Source organism: Tamandua tetradactyla, chromosome X (genome assembly GCF_023851605.1).
Source record: "Tamandua tetradactyla isolate mTamTet1 chromosome X, mTamTet1.pri, whole genome shotgun sequence".
In the NCBI taxonomy this organism is placed as follows: domain Eukaryota; kingdom Metazoa; phylum Chordata; class Mammalia; order Pilosa; family Myrmecophagidae; genus Tamandua; species Tamandua tetradactyla.
Window position 1 is genome coordinate 5,369,341 of NC_135353.1, and position 18,099 is coordinate 5,387,439.

General features: G+C 42.9%; 1 protein-coding gene across 1 annotated transcript; it reads right to left on the reverse strand.

Annotated features, from left to right (window-relative positions):
* Positions 1-5,287: 5,287 nt before the first annotated feature.
* LOC143672170 (synaptonemal complex protein 3-like) lies at positions 5,288-17,469 on the reverse strand. Its single transcript, XM_077147054.1, has 9 exons — positions 17,310-17,469; positions 15,098-15,390; positions 14,576-14,645; positions 14,365-14,399; positions 10,088-10,205; positions 9,254-9,353; positions 8,706-8,804; positions 6,381-6,485; positions 5,288-6,254 (listed from the first exon to the last, which is right to left on the reverse strand). The coding sequence occupies exons 2-9, from the start codon at positions 15,360-15,362 to the stop codon at positions 6,201-6,203; spliced, it is 846 nt and encodes a 281-aa protein (XP_077003169.1). The 5' UTR covers positions 15,363-15,390; positions 17,310-17,469; the 3' UTR covers positions 5,288-6,200.
* Positions 17,470-18,099: the final 630 nt, after the last annotated feature.

The following is an 18,099-nucleotide window of genomic DNA, read 5'->3' on the forward strand; positions in this document are numbered from 1 at the left end:
TTTTCATGCTTTTCACACACACACACACACACTACACATATATTTATTTGTTTTTATTGCAGTAAGGTTTTTTATTTACATTAGGAGCCTTCAAGTATGAGCAAAGGCCCTGAGGTGAGCAGGTCAGTGTAATGGGTGATGAAACCACGTGGGAGATTGGAGGGAGTCATAGGAATGGATATTTTACAGCACGTCATGCTCGGCCTTGTATGATTTTAGCTTTGGGTCCAGGTTGGCTGGGAGCCATTGCAGGGTTTGAGCAAGGGTGAGGCATGATCTGACTGGAGTTCCTGGATAACCTGCCTATTTATTGTAAGATTTATTTTGTTATTTTATTACTGTGGTAAAAGGAACATTTCTATCTATCTATCTATCATCTATCTATCTATCTAATATTTTAATGCACTGGGGGTGTTTATTTGCATTGCCAACCCTCAGAGCATGAGCAAAGGCCCTGTGGTGAGCAGGACTGAGGTGCAGGGGAACAGAGATGGAGCCACGTGCCAGGAATCGTGGGAGCATTGGGAGTGGTGACTCTGCACCAGATCATACAGGGTCTCGTGACGCTTGAGCTTTGACTGTAAGTTAGGTGGAAGCCATTGCAGGGTTTGGAGCAGAGGAGAGGCATGTACTGGCTGGATTCATTAACGCCCCGTATATGAACATCAAGTTTAGTTCAATGTTTTCTGTACTGTTATAAATTGATCTTTTCTTCCGACGTATTGGCTTGTTTATTTATTATGCATTTATTGCAATAAGTTTCCTTATATATGCGGTGGGCCCTAAAGCCTGAAGAGGCTCTATGGTGATCATGTGTGTTTCACCAGGGAAACAGCAAGGAAGCCTCGAAGCAGAGTGGAGGGAGCGTTGGGAGAGGTGATTGTTGATCGTATCATACGGGGCCTTGAGGGATTTTACCTTTATTCTGTGTCGGATGGGAGCTATGGCGTGTTTTAAGCAGCGGTGAAGCATGGTCTGTCCGGGGTTCATGATGTCCTGCGTATTTTATGTCAGGTTTATTTAATCTCTTTTGTTACTAATGTAGAGAAATTTTTTCTAAGTATAGATACATTTATTTATGCAATAGTGCTGTTTATTTACATTGGCAATCCTCAAAGCGTGAGCAAAGGCCCTGTGGTGAGCAGGTCTGGGGTACTGGGGAACAGCAAGGAAGCCACATGGTAGGACGGAAGGAGTGTTAGGAGTGGTGATTTTGCACCAGATCCTACAGGGTCTTGTGGGACTTCAGCTTTGACTCTAGGTCGGATGGGAGCCATTGCACGGCTTTCAGTGGGGGGGAGTTATGGTCTGCCTGGGCTCTGTTCATGCCCTGCGTATTTAATGTCAGGTTTATTTTAATCTTTTTCATTAGTTTTATGAATAGATTTTTCTTCACATGCAGATGTATTAAAATTTATTTATTTATTGAGAGAAGTAGGGCTGTTTATTTACATTGGCAAACCTCAAAGCATGAGCAAAGGGCCTGTGGTGACCTAGTCAGTGTAGTGGGCGAGGAAAGCACATGGTAGGTTTCAGGGAATCATAGGAGAGATATTTCACACAAAATCATGCAGGGCTTTATATGACTTTAGCTTTCGGCCCAGGATGGATGGGAGCCATGGCAGGCTGTTGAGCAAGGGTGAGGCATGACTTGGCTGGGATTCCTGGATAGACTGTGTATTTAATGTAAGATTTTTTTTTTACATGGGCAGGCACCAGGAATCAAACCCGGGTCCTCTGGCATGGCAGGCGAGCATTCTTGCCAGCTGAGCCACCATGGCCAGCACATGTAAGATTTATTTGATTCTTTTTATTTAGTACTGTAAAAGGAACGATTCAATACACACACACACACAGACACACAAACTCCCGTGTGTGTGTGTGTGTGTGTGTGTGTGTGTGTAATGCAGCAGAGTTGTTTATTTGCATTGCCAACCATCACAGCATGAGCAAAGGCCCTGGGGTGAGCAGGACTGGGGTACTGGGGAACAGAGAGGAAGCCATGTGCTAGGAATCATGGAGCATTGGGAGTGGTGACTCTGTTCCAGATCATGCAGGCCTCGTGAGGCTTTAGCTTTGACTGTTGGTTGCATGGGAGCCATTGCAGGGTTTGGAGCAGGGGAGAGGCATGATCAGCCTGGGGTTCATGTTTGTCCTGCATATTAAAGTCAGGTTTAGTTTAAGTTTCTGTTACTATTGTAAATGAAGCTTTTCATGCTTTTCACACACACACACACACACACTACACATATATTTATTTGTTTGTTTATTGCAGTAAGGTTTTTTATTTACATTAAGAGCCTTCAAGTATGAGCAAAGACCCTGAGGTGAGGAGGTCAGTGTAATGGGTTATGAAACCACGTGGGAGATTGGAGGGAGTCATAGGAATGGATATTTTACAGCACGTCATGCTCGGCCTTGTATGATTTTAGCTTTGGGTCCAGGTTGGCTGGGAGCCATTGCAGGGTTTGAGCAAGGGTGAGGCATGATCTGACTGGAGTTCCTGGATAACCTGCCTATTTATTGTAAGATTTATTTTGTTATTTTATTACTGTGGTAAAAGGAACATTTCTATCTATCTATCTATGATCTATCTATCTATCTAATATTTTAATGCACTGGGGGTGTTTATTTGCATTGCCAACCCTCAGAGCATGAGCAAAGGCCCTGTGGTGAGCAGGACTGAGGTGCAGGGGAACAGAGACGGAGCCACGTGCCAGGAATCGTGGGAGCATTGGGAGTGGTGACTCTGCACCAGATCATACAGGGTCTCGTGACGCTTGAGCTTTGACTGTAAGTTAGGTGGAAGCCATTGCAGGGTTTGGAGCAGAGGAGAGGCATGTACTGGCTGGATTCATTAACGCCCCGTATATGAACATCAAGTCTAGTTTAATGTTTTCTGTACTGTTATAAATTGATCTTTTCTTCCGACGTATTGGCTTGTTTATTTATTATGCATTTATTGCAATAAGTTTCCTTATATATGCGGTGGGCCCTAAAGCCTGAAGAGGCTCTATGGTGAGCATGTGTGTTTCACCAGGGAAACAGCAAGGAAGCCTCGAAGCAGAGTGGAGGGAGCGTTGGGAGAGGTGATTGTTGATCGTATCATACGGGGCCTTGAGGGATTTTACCTTTATTCTGTGTCGGATGGGAGCTATGGCGTGTTTTAAGCAGCGGTGAAGCATGGTCTGTCCGGGGTTCATGATGTCCTGCGTATTTTATGTCAGGTTTATTTAATCTCTTTTGTTACTAATGTAGAGAAATTTTTTCTAAGTATAGATACATTTATTTATGCAATAGTGCTGTTTATTTACATTGGCAATCCTCAAAGCATGAGCAAAGGCCCTGTGGTGAGCAGGTCTGGGGTACTGGGGAACCAGCAAGGAAGCCACATGGTAGGACGGAAGGAGTGTTAGGAGTGGTGATTTTGCACCAGATCCTACAGGGTCTTGTGGGACTTCAGCTTTGACTCTAGGTCTGATGGGAGCCATTGCACGGTTTTCAGTGGGGGGGACTTATGGTCTGCCTGGGCCTGTTGATGCCCTGCGTATTTAATGTCAGGTTTATTTTAATCTTTTTCATTAGTTTTATGAATAGATTTTTCTTCACATGCAGATGTATTAAAATTTATTTATTTATTGAGAGAAGTAGGGCTGTTTATTTACATTGGCAAACCTCAAAGCATGAGCAAAGGGCCTGTGGTGACCTAGTCAGTGTAGTGGGCGAGGAAACCACATGGTAGGTTTCAGGGAATCATAGGAGAGATATTTCACACAAAATCATGCAGGGCTTTATATGACTTTAGCTTTCGGCCCAGGATGGATGGGAGCCATGGCAGGCTGTTGAGCAAGGGTGAGGCATGACTTGGCTGGGATTCCTGGATAGACTGTGTATTTAATGTAAGATTTTTTTTTTACATGGGCCGGCACCAGGAATCAAACCCGGGTCCTCTGGCATGGCAGGCGAGCATTCTTGCCAGCTGAGCCACCATGGCCAGCACATGTAAGATTTATTTGATTCTTTTTATTTAGTACTGTAAAAGGAACGATTCAATACACACACACACACACACACACAAACTCCCGTGTGTGTGTGTGTGTGTGTGTGTGTGTGTGTGTGTAATGCAGCAGAGTTGTTTATTTGCATTGCCAACCATCACAGCATGAGCAAAGGCCCTGGGGTGAGCAGGACTGGGGTACTGGGGAACAGAGAGGAAGCCATGTGCTTCCTATGTGAACTATTAAATGCATAGAAAACATTCCAGAGTATGTAGTTTACCTCTGTAGCCACTGGCAAAATTCTCACAGATGGACCTATTTAGAAGTTTGAAAACTACTTAATATTTATATACCAATATTTATTTTTGCTTAAAAGGAAAATATTTTAGGAAATGCAAAGTTTGGGAAGTAAACTGTTCCATAAATGTCAAATATTTATTCACCATGAAGGACTAACTTCTTCCCATAGAAGTTATCACAGTTGGAAAACCAGAACTCACATGGACCTGTTCATAACTTGGAAAATCTTAAAACAAGAAGGGTAGAATATAGGAGTATAAAATAAGATAAGACACAATATATTAGTTTGAGGAGTTTACTTCAATCATTTGCTATTCATGAATTGGGCCACATCCAAATCACTTGTGGAAAGGTTCTCCACCAAAGAGTGGAAAGGGGGAGCTGATGTAGGGCAAACATGGAAACAAGTGAGGAAGTGTTCTGATTGGCTGATGTTAAGTTTTCACTTTACATGGAAGGAGGGGTTACAAAGTAGAGAGGGTACACATTGATTAGTATGGTATGTTTGCTCATTCTGATTAGCTAGTTCTACCTGACCAAAACTGGTTTATAACCAGGTACTGCTTATCTGAAATTCTGTAGGGGGCATTCCATTGTCACATTTTACTGCAGGTCAGTTGTGTTTTTTGTCTTTTGGGAAAAGCTTTCTAGGAAACCGGTCCCTCTAGGCAATGTCCAATGCAGGTGGCCATTATATTTTACTTAACAGGAGTAAGAATTACAATTTAAAACATAGAACAGGAGAAAGTCACTCCTCAATGATCAATTGAGAGCAATTAACTCAGGAAAATACTATTTAATTGATATTCCACATAAATACTCATATTCAATCAATTACCACCTGAAGATTTCATTCTGCTATATGTAAAAAAATGCACATTATAAAAGGCAACATAAAAGTACTTATTTAGGTGGGCTACAGTGGCTCAGTAGCAGAGTTCTTGCCTGCCATGCCAGAGACCTGGGTTCGACTCCTAGTGCCTGCCCATGTGAAAAAAAAAATAAGAAAAAGAAGTACTTATTTGACTTTGGAGATGAATGTAAAATGAAACTTCGTATACACATTGAATATTAAAACTTGGAAAGCAAAACATTCTAGGTAATTTACCTCAACAGACAGATATGAAATATTTAAACCATAACCAATTACATGTATACAATGCTAAGGGCAGTGTCATTCAACAGTGGCTAAATCTAATTAAATCACATTTTGATGTCTTTGTAGAAATGACATATTCATGAATCCATGTATCAGAACAAGTAATTACATATCTTCTTCAGTTTTTTTTTAACAATTTTGAGCAATCTATTTTTTTTCCAGAACAAAAATTTAAGTTGCTTGTAGTAACTTTTATAAGTCAATAGAATAGATTTTCCTTTGAAAGGAGGTTACCTTTATTAAAATTGGCTTTCTAACACAGTGCTTACATTAAAAAGGACATACATATAAAATGCACTTGGTATTCTTTCCCCCACCACCACTGGGAGGTCAATGTAACCTTCCATGCTTGTGTTTTCTACCTCTTGGGATTCATACAGATACACTGAGGCTAAAACCTAAAATTAAATAATCTTTATTACTAAAAGTCACTTGACAATATTAGGGAGAAAAATTTCACCATTACTACCAAAGCGTTGAAAGCTTGACCCATACAAACTTTAGAGTTGCTGCACTTACATAACAGTTTAGGTATTATTTGGGGTACAACTGAAAGGAGATCCTGCAGTTAACAAACAAGGAAATGGTTAACAAGATGCAGTGTTTTAAAGAAGAATTTTCAAACCACTGCAATGTGGTTTAACATAGCTAATGTTATTTAGATAAACATGTTACTAAGGTTCAACTTCTTTCTTCAGATTCAGAATAAAGGAGACTGAAGAGACTGTGAACAACTGTCATCTCTAGAGTAAGAGGGACTGAAGAGACCATTGAACCATCGCCACCTCTTGCTGTTGCTGTTACAGGAAAGGAGATATTAAAAGTGCGTTTAATATTTAGATATGTTATACACATTTTGGGAAGTAAAATATTTCAATGGTTATATTCATTCTTAGTTTTCAATTTTAAATAAATGTACTTACAGTTTCCATCAACATTTTTTTCTGTATCAAAGCTAGTTCTTCTTTAAGTTCCTGTTGTGCCTCAGTAAGATGATTTTCATGTTTCTTCTCCAACTCCTCAATACACTAAAACAAAGTCTACTTTAGTTACTGAGCACCTCTTTTCATCTCAAGTTCTAAATGTGTTCAATTAAATTTCCAAAGCAAGAACTTTAAAAAATTCAAATGATGCACATTATTATTTTCAGATGAAAATGTTTGAAATAATACTTGAAGACTGAAATACCCATTAAAAAATAATAAATGTCACATTTGGGCCAAAGATTATAGGCAGTCCAACAGGTGTACAGTGCTTGAAACAATGGGTTAATGAACTGTTAGGGTCAAGAGGGAGGTAAAAAAGGAAAAACAATGTGCATCCAAAATCAGTAATCGCCACACTTTGGAAAACCTCTAATAAGCTTTCTAAACACAAGGCAGTAACATGCTTATAATGACTAACAGTCAATATAATATGATTTCATTAGAGGGAATAAAGTGATCTTTGACATGAACTCTTCAAGTTATGAAAAACATTAAGTTTTAAATGTTTACTATTCATTCAACAAGTGCTGACCTAGTACCTATTACATTAAAAAAAGTATATACTGTATTAAGTACTGTGACAGGATTGAAAAAGGCAAATGTGATCTCTCCCTTATTCCAGTTAGACAAAGAAACATATAATTGAAAATCACACGAAAACTTATGACAGGTATGTAAATGCAACTCACTGTGGCTATGAGTTGGAAGATGGAGATTAATTCCAACTTAGTTAGCAAAGGAATATGATTACAATACGTAAACAAAAAAGGGGATTAATAGTAGTCTAGGAGTACAGCGTAGGCAAAAAAGCAGAGATGTCTTGGTAAGTCAGTTTAGAGAAAGTAATTAAACTGGAAGGGTGAGAGTAAACTAAGAGTGTAGTAAATGGAGCTTAAAAAGGGGGGCATGTTATGGGAAAGATTTTGGCAACCTAAGAATTTACACTGTGAAGCCACTGAGAGTTTTTATAAGAAGGAGAAATATTTTTTAGGAAGGTAATATGGAAAACCTATGAAGGATGGATTGTAGAACAGAGAAATCAGAGAAGGGTTTTAATAGTACAATCAAGGAATGATAAGGTCCTGAACTAGAGCAGAAGCAGGAAAGAGTGAAAAGAAATTAAAAAATTAAAGAACTATTGCAGAGGTACAACGAATTACCTGGCCTAGTGATGACTGGATGTAACTGATAAGGGAAACAGAGGAGTCAAAGATAATACTCAAATTCCTACCTTAAGTGGTAACGTTTAGTGATAACACTTGGTACCTTTTCTATTACTTAATCAAAACATCATAACCAATTAAGAACTGGTTCTCAGAGATCAGTGGAGCAAACCAACAAGTTCTCTACTTGAAAACACTATAAAAATAAAATAACCACTGTGTGTATGTGTATGATTATCCTAAAGTTATTTCAAGGACGTCTTTTAAAACCATTTTGCTAGTTTGTTTATACCATCTTAATTGGTTAAGAAGAGTGACATTTTCAACATGTATTTGGACAAAATTATCTAAAAGAAGCCCCCAACAACATAAAAAGAAGGGGTATAAATATGGGATCCCACTGACTTCTCTGAATAGTCACTAAAAATAAGTATATGTCTGCGTGAACATGAGGTCACAGTCACTGATCACAATTTGCTAATGTGCAAATGTGCCAGCTGGTGATTCTCAATCCACAAATTTTTACTCTTCATTGGCTTTTTCATTCTCTTTTACACTCGGTCATCTCTTACGATTCTAAGTTGATCTACACAGACATTTACAGTCATTGTAATGATTTCAAAAACAAACATGACATAGAACACAATACATTTGAAAATAAAAAGGACTGATTCATTGCTTTTGCATATCTCCTATTTAACGAACACTGGGGAAACAAAGACAGGCAAACAACGTCGAGAATTGTGTTATAGACTTACTATTTTCAACTATGTATTTACCACCACTCTCCGAAAAAGCTGAATGTTGAGGAGAAAACTATGCTTAAACTGAAAATAAAGTATCAATTTTATGCATGATATGTATAATGATGCCAATTCATATCTTCTTTTAGTAGCCATTAATGAATCCCAAATATAAAAATACAGTTAGTTTATGTTAAATCAGGAACAATGAACATAAACAAGACAATGGTAAAGAACTGAAAACATGTAACACAGATTTTTCCCCCATAAATTCAGAAAGAAGAAAAGTAAATTCTACTTTCACATACACATTTATGTTTTGTGGGAAATCACCACGTCAACCAAATGCAACAGACCTTTAAGAACTGCTCATGTAACTTTCTAATGGCCTTCAGTCTCTGGCTCTGAACAAATCTATATTGTTGAAAAATCTTTTGCTGCTGTCGAAACATATTCTGCAAATATAAAACAAAGTTGTGAAAAGAATGGGAGTTAAAATTTAAAACTTAGCAAAAGTAATTCTACATTAAGCTTAAAAGGAATTTTTTAAATTAATGTATTTAACATCTGTTTGAAAAACTGTTAGGACTAAGTTTAAATAATTTTTTGTTCACCACAAACAAAGCAATATAATAATCCTATCTACCATTCACTGAGTAGGAAAGTTTGTTTCTTGAGAATATTAAAAGCTTATGCCAATTCTTGGTGATTGTAACAGCCACATATAACCCTGGTATATGCAGGTGCTTCTCTGGCCCACAGTCATTAGGGCAGAAACATAATATGCAGTAATGGGAAGTGGAACCTGATTCACTTCCACGGGTCTACTACAAGGCCAGGCTTTCCATTCTTACTTGAGACTTGGTTACAAGAGCTTAATTATAAACCTAAGCCTGATACCAACATTTAGTTTTTCTTCTTGTTCCCCAGCTTTCTGCAAATCCATATCACACTGCTGAAACAAAGCCACAAACTGCTGAGAATATTCATGATAAAGATTCGTCCTGCAAAACATGAGTGAACACTGTCATTTCATAATGATATGAAAAAGTAAACACATTTAAAACAACTGATTTGACATGATTCGTACTATAAAAGAAAGAAATAACAGCAGCTTAAATCTGCTTAGAGAAAATGGAGAAGTCAAGTGGATGATTTATTCTCCAGAACTATCTTTCTTCACATATTTTAAACTTTAGCCCTTGAAAACTAAACAAGTTTTATTGCAGGTAAAAATGTTCTGGAAAAACTCATTTTACCTACGAGAGACTACGTTTTTCATTTTCTCTTACTGAATGCCATATAGGTTTTGATTTGATAAACGGATTCACTGAGGATAGTGTATCTATTTATCACACAGGATTTCTAAACAGGAACATTTTGCTTAACTTTCCCCCCACTTTGGGACAACAAAAGAATTTGAACAAAATAGTGAACCCAATTTGGCTAAAATATAAAACCTCCTTATCTACAATGATTTCAAATTGCTTTTATAGTAAGAAAACTCACTTGTTATTAAAAAGGGGGGAGGTATTCTTTATCAGACGACATCTCTCTACATATATATCATTTCAACAAAGGAGCAAGTAGATTAACTATTTGCTTGTAGAAAGATCAAGCCAAACATTTTTTTCACTAAAGACTCCAATCAATACAAGGGAACAGTAATTTTCCTTACACCTCAGAATACTAAAAAGTGATACAAATGTTGTGACTCTAAAAAAACCAGCAATCTTACCTTTGCTGGTACTGTGTTTTCCACACACGCTCAATTTTCTGATTACTGGTGTTCAGTGAAGCATTAGTATTCATTTCAAATCTTTTCCTCTTAGCCAGAAGAGACTTTGTAATGTTATCTACACAGAAAACAAATCCTCATTAAAATACCATCTTGAGGCCCAAGAGCAGGAGAAGCAGAAGACTCTATTTTTACCAGGGGAAATAAAGAAATGAGAAGTATACATCCGTGCTGGAGATTAGAAAGCTAATCCATGCCCAGTACAAGATGTATGCTGAGAAATATCTGGTAAGACCCTAAATGTTTATCTCAGACTGATAAATAGGCTCAGCATAAGCTGAATTAAGCTTCAAAGGAGACTCTCAACACAGAGTCAATTGACACTGTCAGTTTAATAATCAAAGGAAATAATCAAGAAAAAAAAAGTAAGCAAACAAAAAAAAACCCCAAAACCAGCAAACACTGGGGACAGTAAAAACTCTAATTTCCAGAGCTAATGTATCAGAATATTCAAATGTCCAAAATTCAATTAAAAAAAAAATCACAAGGCATAGAAAGAAAGAGGAAGAGATGGCCCATTTCAGGGAACAAAATCAAGCCACAGAAACTATTCCTGAGGGAGCCCAAATATTAGAATTACAAATCAAAGATGTTAAGTCAGCTCTCCTAAATAAGTCTGACACTCTAAAGGAAAACATGGACAAAGAACTAAGGGAAATCAGGAAAATGACACATTAATAAAAGTAGCAAGAGATAGAAATTTTTAAAAAGGAACCAAACACACATTCTAGCACTGAGAATTACAACAGATGAATTATAAAAGGAATTCAAGAGCAGATTTGAACAGAAAGAAGAGCCAGCAAACCTGAAGATAGAATAATTGGAACGATTCCATCTGAGGACGAGAAAGAAAAAATAATGAAAAACCGTAAACAAAGCCTAAGGGACACCAACTCAAGAGAGAATCACAAGGTGACACATAATAGTCAAACTGCCGAGGCCAAAGATGAAGTGAGACTCCTAATATAAGCAAAACAGAAGTGACTTGTGTACAAGGGATTTTCATCTCTCATCAGGAACCAAGAAGTTCAGAAATGGCGGGAGGTGGGGGTATGTGACATATTTAAAGTGTTGAAAGAAAAAAAACCTGTCAACCAAGATTTCTATATCTGGCAAAAGTGTCTTTCAGATAAGAAAGAGAGATCAAGACATTCCTAGCCACACAAAGCTGAAGGAGTCTGTTACCACTACACCTGCCCAACAAGAAATGCGAAAGGAAGTCTTCCTTCAGGAAGAAAAGAAAGTATACTAGGTAGAAAACTTGCAGCCATATGAAGACAAAAACCATCCATGAAAGGGTAATTGTGTGGGTAAACATAAATGCCAGTATTACTGTATTCTTGACTTGCAACTCTATTTTTCTTATGTGACCTAAAATACAAACATATATGTATAAAATAGCCATAATTCTACATAATATACAGGCATGCAGAATATAAAGATATAACTTTTAAGAAGAACATAAAGGTGGAAAGGAAGGGTAGGAGCAGGGACTGTGTTGGCTGTTAAAGTCAGGTTGATAGCAGACAAGACTGTTTTTAGATTCAGGATGTTAAATGTAAACCTCAAAATAACCATAAAAGAAATGTTTACTATTATACAGAGAAGTAAATGACAAGGGAACCAAGATGTTTCACTACAAAAGATAAACGAAACACAATAGAAGGCAGCAAATGAATAAATAAGGGTCAACAAAAGTATAAAATTAACACAAAGCAGATGTCAAAATGGCTGAAGTAAGTTCTGCTGCATCAATAATTACTTTGAATGTAAGTGGATTAAACTCTCAATCAAAGGGAAGAGACTGGTAGAATGGATTTAAAAAATCATGAACCAACTATATGCTCTTTACAAGAGATTCACATTTGGTCAAAAGACACCCGTAAGTTAAAAGCAAAAGGAGGGGGACACAAACATTCCATGCAAACAGTAAGCAAAGAGAGCTATGGCGGCTATGGTAATATCAGACAAAATAGACTCTTTGTGAAGGAGTGTTACAAGAGACAAAGGATATTTTACATTGATTAAAGGGTCAATCAATTAAGATGATATAACAATTCTAAATGTGTGTTTGCCTAACAGCAGAGCCCCAAAATACATGAAGCAAACATAGATAGAACTTAAGGGGAAAACAGGGAACTCAATACACCACTTTCAATATTGGATAAAACATCTATATGAACCTGAACAACACTGTAAGACAATCAGACCTGATAGGTAGATAAAATGTCACTGAACCACAGTAGAATACACATTCTTCTCAGGGACAGAGGGATTATTCTCCACAAAAGGCCATATGATATATCACACAAGTCTTCATAAACTGAAAAAGATTGCACTCGTAAGATACATATTTCAGACTGCAGTAGAATGACACCAGAAGTCCATCACAGGAGGAAAACTGGAAAATTCACAAATATATAGAAACTAAACAACACATTCTTAAGAAACCAATCGGTCATAGAAGAAATGAGAAGGGAAACTGGAAAATTCTGAGATGAATGAAAATGAAAACAGAACATACACAAACATATGGGATGCAGCAAAGGTAGTAGTGCTCAGGGGGACATTTCTAGCTGCAAACGCCTACATTAAAACAGAAAAACTATCTCAAATTAATCATCTTCCAGTGTGTCTTCAGATAAAGAAGAACAAACCAATTCTTAACTAAGGAAGAAAGGAAATAATAAAGATTACAGCGGAGATAAATGAAACAGAGAATACAGAAACAGTTCTGAGAATCAATGTAACCAAAAGTTGGTTCTTCGAGAAGATTAATAAAATTGACAAATTTTAGCCAGACTGACAAAGGAGGGGAGAGGGAGAGAGAAAAGAGAGAGAGAGGAAATAAAAATGATTTTACAGAAATTAAAAGAATCATAAGACTATACTATGAACCGCATACCAACAAATTAGATTAAGTTGGGTGAAGTGGACAAATTCCTACACTGACTAAGAAGAAACAGGATCTCAGCAGATACATAACAGGTAAAGACATTGAACCAGTAACCAAAACCTCCCGACAAAGAAAAGTTGAGAAAAAGATGGCGTTACTTGTGAACACATCCCCAAAATTCAAAGAACAATTGACACCAGTACTTCTCAAACTCTCCTGAAAAATCAGAGAGACGTGAACACTAACTCATTCTATGAGGCCAATATTACCCTGCTAAACAAAGTCAGATAGACATCACAAGTAAAGAAAAGTACAGACCAATTTCTCGCATCAATGCAGATACAGAAACCCTTGACAAAATATTAACAAAACACATCCAACAGCATATGAAGATGACTATACACACCATGACCATGTGGGATTTGCACTGGAACTTTTTGTACCACATTTTTACGGAATTGCATAAATTTTTCAATTCTCAAAAAAATGCTTTGCTAAGAATATGATTGTATGTCCATGGATCGTCCATCAATGCTTACTTTCCAGTAGCTGCACTCTTAGCCAAATATGCTATACTTCCAGTATCCATTCAAAGTAGTCGATTTCCAAGAGAGCCCACCAAATCCAGCCTTTTCACCACCAAATACATAAGCTTTCAAAAATACTTGCTTGACCCAAACAGAGGAGCCAAAACCTGACTCTTATTTTCTTAAGAGTATTGTCTTCTAACGAGGCAAGTGTAACTGATATTTGGCACGGCATTTGAAAACTGAAGAGCTTTTGGACATGATTATACATCTGTCACTAACCGACAAAGCTGACTTTAGTTGTCTATACCACAGACTTTATTAATGGAAAAATAACAATAAAGAGTTATTTTAGAGGCTTACATTTACACTACCCTCTCCCAATGAAAAAAGCATTGGGAAGTCCAGGAAAATAACGAAACTGAGAAAATACAAAACTGGTGGGGAAAAGAAAACAGATGTATCACTCTATGAACACAAAGGACGAAGAAACTTTTTCCATTCATTTTTCTTCTACTATCCCACAGTCCATTAAATTCGCACGAGCATACAATAAAGCAGCATTCTTATCTCCTCATTGTTAGTGCCATTCTCACTCTTCACATTAACAATGTAAAAAGGTAAGCAAGGAAATCTATGAAGCTACATCGCATTAAATACTTAGACAAAAATCCTATACGTGAGAACAAGGCATGAAATTACAGTCATGTAGGCCACCGACTGACATTTCCTATTATATAAGTTACATGGTTTAAAACTATTTTCCTTAAGTGTAAATATCTCCTAAAACATACCTCCCAGTTTTTCCAACATATTCTGTACTTCACCCCTGTGAAGAAATCACATTAAAAGATTTTAATTAGGGACATGTAAAATATCCTGTGTGTTTTGGAAGAAATAAAAGTCCTGCCAAGTGTTTTATGTACAATGCTCTTTACGTGAGCCAAAGTAGACCTTTCTCGAAGTACTTTAATGCATGGGCAAAAATTGCTTTAAACACATTACCCCAGTTCTTCCTCAATTGTTCCTGCAGATGGTGTTCTTATCCCATGCTCATCAATTGTTGGAGTCTTTCCTGCATTGAGAATAAAACAGAAGAACATTTTTAACTTAGGTAAGCAATTTTTGTAATTTATAATGAAGCGGACATTTTCATTTCAGAGTCTCTTTTCTTTTGCCAACAAAAGGTTTTCCAACGGACCTATAAATGCAGTCCTTCCTCTGCCAGTCAGGTGACGTTCAGGACCATTTTAGAGAGACAGTTCTACAGATCATTGAAAGGTTCATGTCCTAGTAAACTATGTATCATACATCAGACGTTGGGGAAATCACGCCTGTCAAAGGCAGGAACAGACGCTTCAGGAGCTTCTCTCCCAAGGATGGAATGAGAAACACAGAGCATGAAAACGCCATCCAAGTATAAGGCGTCTGTTACCGTTTAAAAGACTGGGTTCAAAACGAATGGGTTGTGGACCGTGGGTCACTGCCATTAAGTCACTATTTGCAAAGATCTGGGACCCAAGGTACCTTCGGCGCCGTCCTCCTCCGAAGAAGTGGGATCTTGCCTCTCTGCTCTGCGCATGTCCGGGGCTCCCGCCAACACCACCACCTCCTCCTCCTCCTCCTCCTCCTCCTCCTCCTCCTCCTCCTCCTTCTCCTCCTCCTCAGCAGACCTCCAGAATTTCCTCCAACGCTTCCTCCCAGAGGGCGCCATCGTGGGTTGGTGGCTTATCTTAAAAGGAGATCTCTTGGGGTGCACAGGCGGTTCAGTGGTAGAATACTCGCCTTCCATGAGGGAGACCCGGGTTCGATTCCCGGGCCTTGTCCCCCAAACCCAACGAACCAACCAGCCAAACAAAAAAAGAAACATCAACAACAACAACAACAAAAGAGAGATCTCTGAGACCTCTGAGTCCCGACCCAAGTCCAGATGGATCCGCCGCGCTCACATCAGAGACCTCGAGGCAGGGTTCTCTGGGTTCATGGCCTCTTCCGCGTTTCCCTCCCCGCTCCGCGGCGCGCCCTGGCCGTCCGCCCCCTCTGCCGGGCCGGGCACTTCGGGCCTGAGGGACCCCGCGACTGCAGACCCGAGGGGCGCCCCGAGCCCTTCCTCCCTGACTGGGGCCGGCTGGGCGGTGGGGGGTGGCGCCCCGCGCCCACGCCCGCCCCAGCCCCCCGCTGCGACCCGCCATCGAGCGGAGACATGCGCCCCTCACACGGCCAGTCCCCCCGCCGCGAGCCGCCACCGAAGGGACACATGGGCCCCTGACCCGGCCCGGCCCCGCCGCGAGCCGCCACCGAGGGGGAGACATGCGCCCCTCACCCGGCCCTTCCCCCCGCCGCGAGCCGCCATCGAGCGGAGACATGCGCCCCTCACCCGGCCCGGCCCCGCCGCGACCCGCCACCGAGGGGGAGACATGCGCCCCTCACCCGACTTGTACCCGCCGCGAGCCGCCACCGAAGGGAAACATGCGCCCCTCACCCGGCCCGTCCCCCCGCCGCGTGCCGCCACCGAGGGGGAGACATGCGCCCCTCACCCGGCCCGGCCCCGCCGCGAGCCGCCATCGAGCGGGAGACATGCGCCCCTCACCCGGCCCGTCCCCCCGCCGCGAGCCGCCATCGAGCGGAGACATGCGCCCCTCACCCGGCCCGTCCCCCCGCCGCGAGCCGCCACCGAAGGGACACATGCGCCCCTCACCCGGCCCGGCCCCGTCGCGAGCCGCCATCGAGTGGAGACATGCGCCCCTCACCCGGCCAGACCCCCCGTCGCGAGCCGCCATCGAGCGGAGACATGCGCCCCTCACACGGCCAGTCCCCCCGCCGCGAGCCGCCACCGAGGGGGAGACATGCGCCCCTCACCCGGCCGGGCCCCCCGCCGCGACCCGCCATCGAGCGGAGACATGCGCCCCTCACCCGGCCAGGCCCCCCGCCGCGAGCCGCCAACGAGGGGGAGACATGCGCCCCTCACCCGGCCGGGCCCCCCGCCGCGACCCGCCATCGAGCGGAGACATGCGCCCCTCACCCGGCCAGGCCCCCCGCCGCGAGCCGCCAACGAGGGGGAGACATGCGCCCCTCACCCGGCCCGGCCCCGCCGCGAGCCGCCACCGAAGGGAGACATGCGCCCCTCACCCGGCCCTTCCCCCCGCCGCGAGCCGCCACCGAAGGGAGACATGCGCCCCTCACCCGGCCCGGCCCCCCGCCGCGAGTCGCCACCGAGGGGGAGACATGCGCCCCTCACCCGGCCCGGCCCCGCCGCGACCTGCCACCGAGGGGGAGACATGCGCCCCTCACCCGCCCCGGCCCCGCCGCGAGCCGCCACCGAGGGGGAGACATGCGCCCCTCACCCGGCCCGGCCCCGCCGCGAGCCGCCATCGAGCGGAGACATGCGCCCCTCACCCGGCCCGTCCCCCCGCCGCGAGCCGCCACCGATGGGGTGACATGCGCCCCTCAGCCGGCCCGGCCCCGCCGCGAGCCGCCACCGAGCGGAGACATGCGCCCCTCACCCGGCCCGGCCCCGCCGCGAGCCGCCATCGAGCGGAGACATGCGCCCCTCCCCCGGCCCGTCCCCCCGCCGCGAGCCGCCACCGAAGGGAGACATGCGCCCCTCACCCGCCCCTCACCCGCCCCGGCCCCGCGCCCCACGCTCGGCCCTCGGGGCTCCGCCTCTTCCCCTCAGTGGCCCGCCACCGGCGGCCCTGACCGCACTCCCGCGCCGCGCGGGCTCCTCCCCTCCTCACACCTGGAAGGGTGAACCACAGAGCCGCCGCGATCACTCCCGCTCCTCACGCGTCCTCGACCAGAGGCGACTGCTCCGTCCGGGCTCGAGGTTCCTCTGAGGCGCCTCAAGCTCCGCGCGCTGAAGCAGCCGGCCTTGCTGAGGCGGGCCCTTCGCTGATTGGTGGACACAGCACGCAAGCGCGAGGCGGGACCCGGATCGCCCTGCCCCCTACAGTGGCCGCTGCCGGGACCACCTGCCGGCTGACCTGGACCTGTTGCTTGGCGGCTTCTTGGGCAAAGTCAAGTTCTCAATCTTATTCGTCCGCAGCTCACCAAAGAAAGTGTAAGTGGGGAACAGCCCAACAGGGAGCCCAGGCTTCCCAAGGCCTCTGACCCTCCTCGCGTGGTGTTGTTCCCACACTCCCCTCTCCCCTTCAGCCAGTCAGAGAAACAGCCCTTCGCCTGAATTTTAGCGGATATAGCATAGCCTCCTTCCTCTCATCATTTTGTATTATTTCCTCCCATTGAGTTTATGACAACTTTCAGGCCTCAGAATGTAAATTTGAATACCACAAAATGGCTTCTGTAGCCTAGGGGCCCCTTCAGCTTCTCTCCCTCAGCGGCTTCTCTGACAGGACCTGATGTGCCGACAAGATAGACAAGCGCAGACATGCCAATGCCCCACCCACCAGAAGCAAGACCAGACAACCATGAGCATAAAATCATGGTCTGCTCCAGCCTGATAGATCCGGGTGATGCCTGTAGCCACCCATCATCTCCAGCACTTTTTGTCTTTAAAAAAATCTAGCCCT